A 6,672-nucleotide genomic window follows, 5' to 3' on the forward strand; every position below is an offset into this window, starting at 1 on the left:
GGGGAGGTGGGGCAAGGTCAGAGGTGAGGGGAGGGGAGGGGAGGCTCGGCAGGAGGGGTCGGAAGGAAACCGGGGGCACAGCGGGGTTCGTGGGGGAGGTCAAAGGTGAAGGAAGGCTCCCGGAGTTAAAGGGTGGGGCTCACGAGGGGGTGCGCGCCTCCACGTTAGACGAGCTGGGGGAAGGGGGTCAGATGGACGTGGGGCCCGTGGGTCAAAGGTCAGCTGGGAAGGCCGGGTCCCTGGGGGGCGGGGCCTAGGCCACCTCCTCCTCCGCCTCCTCCTCGAACTCGCCCTCCTCGGCCGTGGCGTCCTGGTACTGCTGGTACTCGGACACCAGGTCGTTCATGTTGCTCTCGGCCTCGGTGAACTCCATCTCGTCCATGCCCTCGCCCGTGTACCAGTGCAGGAAGGCCTTGCGCCGGAACATGGCGGTGAACTGCTCCGAGATGCGCTTGAACAGCTCCTGGATGGCCGTGCTGTTGCCGATGAAGGTGGCGGCCATCTTGAGGCCGCGCGGCGGGATGTCGCACACGGCCGTCTTCACGTTGTTGGGGATCCACTCGACGAAGTAGCTGCTGTTCTTGCTCTGCACGCTCAGCATCTGCTCGTCCACCTCCTTCATGGACATGCGGCCGCGGAACACGGCGGCCACCGTCAGGTAGCGGCCGTGGCGCGGGTCGCACGCCGCCATCATGTTCTTGGCGTCGAACATCTGCTGCGTGAGCTCGGGCACCGTGAGCGCGCGGTACTGCTGGCTGCCGCGGCTGGTGAGCGGCGCGAAGCCGGGCATGAAGAAGTGCAGGCGCGGGAAGGGCACCATGTTCACGGCCAGCTTGCGCAGGTCGGCGTTGAGCTGGCCCGGGAAGCGCAGGCAGGTGGTGACGCCGCTCATGGTGGCCGACACCAGGTGGTTGAGGTCGCCGTAGGTGGGCGTGGTCAGCTTCAGCGTGCGGAAGCAGATGTCGTACAGCGCCTCGTTGTCGATGCAGTACGTCTCGTCCGTGTTCTCCACCAGCTGGTGCACCGACAGCGTGGCGTTGTAGGGCTCCACCACCGTGTCCGACACCTTGGGCGACGGCACCACGCTGAACGTGTTCATGATCCTGTCCGGGAACTCCTCGCGGATCTTGCTGATGAGCAGCGTGCCCATGCCCGAGCCCGTGCCCCCGCCCAGCGAGTGCGTCAGCTGGAAGCCCTGCAGGCAGTCGCAGCTCTCCGCCTCCTTCCGGACCACGTCCAGCACGGCGTCCACCAGCTCGGCGCCCTCCGTGTAGTGGCCCTTCGCCCAGTTGTTGCCGGCCCCCGACTGGCCTGCAGAGGGAAGGGGGCGGTTACGGGGAAGGCTCCCCCTCACCCCCACCCGGGCCGTCCTGAAATGATGGTTTTATTAGCATTACTGTAGATCGTTCTGTCCGCTTCCACCCTTGCGGCTTCTCACCCGGCAGCCAGAGGGGAGCCTGGGAAGGCCGGAATCCATTCATGCTCCACTTTGGCCCGGAACCCTCCTGCTTTAGCTCAAAAACCAGCTCCATCTTTGAGTAAACGCCCCCCCCCCCCCGCCCACGCCCCTCTCCCGGGCCCTGCGTGACTTCCTCTCCCTGCTCTCACCTCCTCTCTCTCCTCTTTTCTGGCTTACTCTTCTCCAACCACAGGGTCCTCCTTGCTGTTCTTCCAACACGCTAGGCCCAGTCCTGCCTCAGGGCCTTTGCACATGCACTCCCTCTGCCTGAAATGGCCTTCGCTGATACCCACATGGCTCTCCCACCTCCTTCAGGGTTTGTCACTCTCACTGAGGCTTTCCTCTCATTTCCTATTCCGCTTCCTTGCTTCTTTGCTTTTTTTTTTTTCCCCCTGAAGCACTAACAAACTTACCTTGTCTTATTACTCATGTTTATTGTCTGTAATCTCACAGGGAAATGTGACCTCCAGGAGGACAAGGATTAGTATTATAGAGTGTGGGCTGGTATTTTCGTGAAAAGGTAACATTTCTTCCCATCCCCTCCTTTGACTCCACCCTGGTCTGACCTCACCAACCCTGTCCTGGACTGGTTCCACCCTCCTCTCCACTTTCTGCAAAACAGTCTGTTCTCCTGCCAGCAGCCAGAGGGCGTCTGTGAGCACCTGAGTCATGCCCCACACTCCTCTACCCACAACCCTCCAGGGCTCTCACTTCCCTCAGGGTACAAGCCCCTCTTCCCTGCAGACCGCAGGGCCCTGAATAGCCCGCCCGGACTCTGTCACCTGCCTGCACTCACCTCCTCCCTCTCTCCCCCTCGCTCAGTCTGCTCTAGCCACATAGGCCTCCTTGCAGTTCCTCCAGCACACCAGGCCTGGCGCTGCTCCAGGACCTTGACACCTGCTGTTCATTCTGCCTGGGATGCCCTTACCCCCAGGTACTCACACAGCTTTGTGCCATGTCACCTCCTCAGATAGAAACAGGATTGCCAGCCTGTCTCCTGACTCCACACTTTTACCATTGCCTTCCCCACCCTGTCTCCCAGAAGCCTTCAAATCTATTGGTCCCAATGGAGCCACCCATAGCTATCCTAGACTCCCTCACACCCTTTGGCCAACATTATTTGGTCCCTCCACAGCCAGATCCTGAGGACGTATTGTATGCCATACCCACACAGGAACATCGTTATCTTGCTGAATCATCACAGACCAGAGAGGGAAGTCACTTGTCCAAGGTCACACAGCTTGTCCTGTCAATGCGTAGACTTCAGACTATAAACCAGTCTGCTCTAAGCACAGAGAGGTCCCCTGGGGTGCTGGGGGAGAGGGCGGGGCCTGGGGTCTGAGGCCAGGTGGTGTGTGCAGCCAGCCTGACCTAGGAGGCACCAGGAAAGGTGTCACTGAAGGCTATTCACAGAGCGTGTACCCCCTGTGAATCTGGGTGCCACAAATGTGTCTGCGGTCTTCACAGACGCTTTTCCCTTGGTCCTGCACATCTTTCCTCCCTTCGATGCCTCTTGGTCAGTCTGGGTCCTACGCATATTTTAGGCTGCAGGTGTTAACGGTGATAAAGGTAATGAAAGGTACAAATGCTTACGTACCTTTTCCTCTCTGCTAGATATCGTTCTAAGTGCTTTCCGCACATTAAGGGCTTTAAGCCTCACAAACGTGGTGAGTAGGTCTTTTTTTTTTTTTTTTTTAATAATCCCTGCGTTAAAGATGTGGAGACTGAGGCACAGAGAGATTAGAGAGCCCATCTACAGTGCCCAGCTGACTCTCAATCAGTGGCTAAGTTGTACTTATTTATCTTCTCTGTAATGCATCTCTCTCCACTGGGATGTCGGCTCCGATAGGCTTAGAGAGTCTTGTCTGCTTTGTTCTTCTGGGGTAACAGCAGGGCCTGGTATGCGGTAGGTGCTAAAGAAGTTATTTGTTCAATGCATGAAATGGCAGAACTGGCATTTTTCACCCAGGCAGTTTGGCTCCAGTCCACGCTGTTAAATCAAAATGCCACCTCCTCCAGGAAGCCTTCTCTCCACCCTCCTCCATATCAGATGCCCGTCCTGGGCTCTCACAGTGAGTGCCCTGTGTGTCCTCTGTCACAACCCTGACTGCCCTGTTCGCCTCCCCCGTGAGGCTCTTGGGGCCCCCGTGATCACCAGAGTCCCCCATGCTAAGTGGAGAATTTTCACCAAGCATTTGGAAGTCAAAGGAACAAGGGGGCTTCCTATGCCTGGAACTCACCAAAAACAAAGTTGTCAGGGCGAAAGATCTGGCCGAAGGGGCCAGAGCGGACAGAGTCCATGGTGCCCGGCTCTAGGTCCACCAGCACAGCTCTGGGAACATAATTTCCTCCTGCAGGGAAGCAGATGGAGGGCAGTTGGAGGTGCGGGAGTGCCAGGAACCAGCATCCTGTCCCCTCCCCGCCTCCCCACCCCCACCCCCGCTGGGGCCCCCTGAGCCCTACCTGTGGCCTCGTTGTAGTACACGTTGATTCTCTCCAGCTGCAGATCACTGTCTCCGTGGTATGTGCCGGTGGGGTCAATGCCATGTTCATCACTGATCACCTCCCAAAACTAGAGGGATGGTGGTGGTAAGGGCAGAGGGAGGGGAAGCAGGCGGCCAGGCCTGCCCCTGCCTCTCTGGGCCCACGACCTCCAACTGCCTTCCTAGCTGCCACCTGTCCCCCAGCAAGGTGAATGAGGGACCTAGAGGCATGGTGGGGCGACAGGCATGAGGCAGCAAGAAGGGAGAGGTGGGGGCGGGGGCGGAGGCGAGTCACCACCTCAGCCTCGCCTGCCGGTGTCAGCTCGCCCAGGCTGCAGCGTGCGGGGAGGGGCAGGCTCTCTTTGTGCGCGTGGAGAGGACAGTGGGCCAGCTGTGAAGCCAGCTGTGGCCAGCGGACACAAGGCTGGGCCCCACCCCCATAGGCCTCTTTGTTCCCAGGCTGGCTCTGCCCCGGCCCCCCCTCCCCCAACCGCCCCCGGGGTGCTGGCCTCCTGGGGACCCCATCTCTCCGAAAGGCCCCCGGTGGGGGAGCTCTGCGGAGCTCGCGGACCCGCTCGGCTCCTCTCGGCCGCCTCCCGGGCCCCAACCCCCGCGCACCTTGGCCCCGATCTGGTTGCCGCACTGGCCGGCCTGCAGGTGCACGATTTCCCGCATGGCGGTGGTGCTGGTGGCGGACGCGGCGGCGGCGGCGGCGGGACGGGAGGCGGACGCTGCAGCGGCGGCGGCGGCGAAGCAGGTCCCTGCGCCCCGGGGGCGCCTCTATATGAGCGGGCGGGGCCCGCGTCACGGCCGGTCACCCTCCGGCTCCGCCCCCTGGTCCCGCCCCGGGACGGAGGTGAGGGGGTGGAGGACTCTCCCTCCCCAGCTGCTGGGAGACCTCCCGGGGCGCCGGCTGGGGCGCGTCGGGGCTCCGTGCGCCCCCGCCGAGGGCCGTGGGGTGAAGCCCCTCGAGCCCCATCATAACATCTCCTCCCCCGCCCGCTCCAGCCCGCTCCCAGCCGGGCCTGGCGACCGGGGTCTCGCGGAGATGGGGCAGGGGGAGGGGGAGCGCCGAGCCCATGAGCTGCGGATAGACCGGGTCTCTCCCCCACCTCCCCCCCCCCGGCCCCGCCCCGCGCGGCCCTGCCTCAGTTTCTCATCCGCAGCCTGCCTCCTCATTCCATGTAGGTCTCGTTTGGCAGACGACCGAGAGGGGGCTCCTAGTGGGGCCCAGCTGGGGGCTCCGGAGCTGCGGTCCGTGTCGGGAGGGGGCGGTCGGTTCCTGGAGGACCTGTCTTGGAGCCGGTTAGTAAGCAGCCCCGTGGGATTTGTGGACGCAGATGGAGGCTGTAGGGGCCCTGCGCTCCCCCTGCACGCCCCTGTTGGGCTTTGGGTCCTCGGCAGGTGGGGCCATCTCCAGCCTTGCCTGGGGTTGAATCCAGGAGTAAGACTTATAGCTGGATTATACGTGGGATGGATAGATGGCCCCTGGGGCTGCCTGCCCCCTTCCCCCCCACTCGCCCAATAGGCACCTCTCTTTGCCCTACCTTCCATTTCTTTTTAGCAGAATGACCTTGCACGGTCACTTTGCTTGTCTTTGGCTGAATTTCTTTATCTGCAACACGGGGCAGTCAATGCCTGCCCTCTAAGGCCATTGGGAGGGTCCAATGAGGTGGCCCAGTTAACAAGCCGGGCCCCATTTTCTCTGCTCGGAGGAAACAATACATTGTAGCTGTTAGAACTACAATTATTATCAGTGGCTGGAGGAGGCTTTCTGTGCTGACCCTCAGGTGGAGGCCAGACCTCTTGGAGCCACCTTCTGCTGGCCTCTCCTGTGGCATCCGGTGGAAGCCTCCTCCTCACCTCCTCTGCACACCCCATGGCTTCCAGCCCTTGTGGGGTGGGGGTGGGGTTAGGCAACTTGGCTACTGGGGCTGGGACCTCACTCACTTTTGCCAGCGGCTTCTAGTTTTGACCTGAGGTTCTCAACAGGGGGACACTTGGCCGTGTCGTGCCCGGATAGGGGGCGTGTGTGGTCCTGGCATCTAGTGGGTGAACACTGCCAAACATTCTACAATGCACAATACAATCTCTCCCCCTCCCTCCACCAGCCCCAAGAATGATCTGGCACCAAATGGCAGTGATGCCGAGGCCTGAGAAACCTTGTGTTATTAATTGGGAAAAAAATGGCGATGCCTGAGCTCACATTAGACACCACAATAGGTTTCTAATGGGTTAGACGTTTGTTTTATGGTATAAACCAGGGTGCCCACCCCCAGTGTCTGTGAGTCACTTCCTTTTGTCTGCCCCCCTAAGTTTTATATTCATCTTTTAAATTTATTTTTTTAATGTTTTATTTATTCCTGAGAGAGAGATACAGAGTGAACAGGGGAGGGTTAGAGAGAGAGGGAGACACAGAATCCGAATCAGGCTCCGGGGTCTGAGCTGTCGGCACGGAGCCCGACTCAGGGCTCGAACCCACAAACCGTGAGATCCTGACCTGAGCCAAAGTGGGTTGCTTCACGGACTGAGCCACCCAGGCGCCCCTAAGTTTTATATTTAATTGTGCACAGAATCCTAGGGCCTCAGTAGGTCAGATGATTATGAAGGCAGAATCTCTTGGGGGGCGGGGTCAGTGGGATCCTGTAACCCAGGGGGTCTCAGCTGCGGTGATGTGCTCCCCACACACTGGGACGCTTCCCAAAGTCTGGAGACATTTCTGTTTGTTAC

The 6,672-nt window shown here is 60.1% G+C and overlaps 1 protein-coding gene across 1 annotated transcript; it reads right to left on the reverse strand.

Moving 5' to 3' along the window:
- Nucleotides 1-25: 25 nt before the first annotated feature.
- On the reverse strand, nt 26-4,668 carry TUBB4A (tubulin beta 4A class IVa). The gene is made up of 4 exons (XM_039221346.1): nt 4,561-4,668; nt 3,923-4,031; nt 3,700-3,810; nt 26-1,311 (listed from the first exon to the last, which is right to left on the reverse strand). Exons 1-4 carry the CDS (start codon nt 4,615-4,617, stop codon nt 254-256), a joined length of 1,335 nt encoding a protein of 444 aa, XP_039077277.1. The 5' UTR covers nt 4,618-4,668; the 3' UTR covers nt 26-253.
- Between the last annotated feature and the right edge of the window lie 2,004 nt (nt 4,669-6,672).

Source organism: Hyaena hyaena, unplaced genomic scaffold (assembly GCF_003009895.1).
Source record: "Hyaena hyaena isolate Hyena2069 unplaced genomic scaffold, ASM300989v1 scaffold_988, whole genome shotgun sequence".
Classification (NCBI taxonomy): domain Eukaryota; kingdom Metazoa; phylum Chordata; class Mammalia; order Carnivora; family Hyaenidae; genus Hyaena; species Hyaena hyaena.

Coding starts and splice junctions, on each gene's coding strand:
- TUBB4A (XM_039221346.1), bottom strand. CDS start 4,617: ATGCGGGAAATCGTGCACCTGCAGGCCGGCCAGTGCGGCAACCAGATC. Junction 3,811..3,922: donor GTACTACAACGAGGCCACAG/GTAGGGCTCAGG, acceptor GCTTCCCTGCAG/GAGGAAATTATGTTCCCAGA. Junction 1,312..3,699: donor CCCTGACAACTTTGTTTTTG/GTGAGTTCCAGG, acceptor TTCCCTCTGCAG/GCCAGTCGGGGGCCGGCAAC.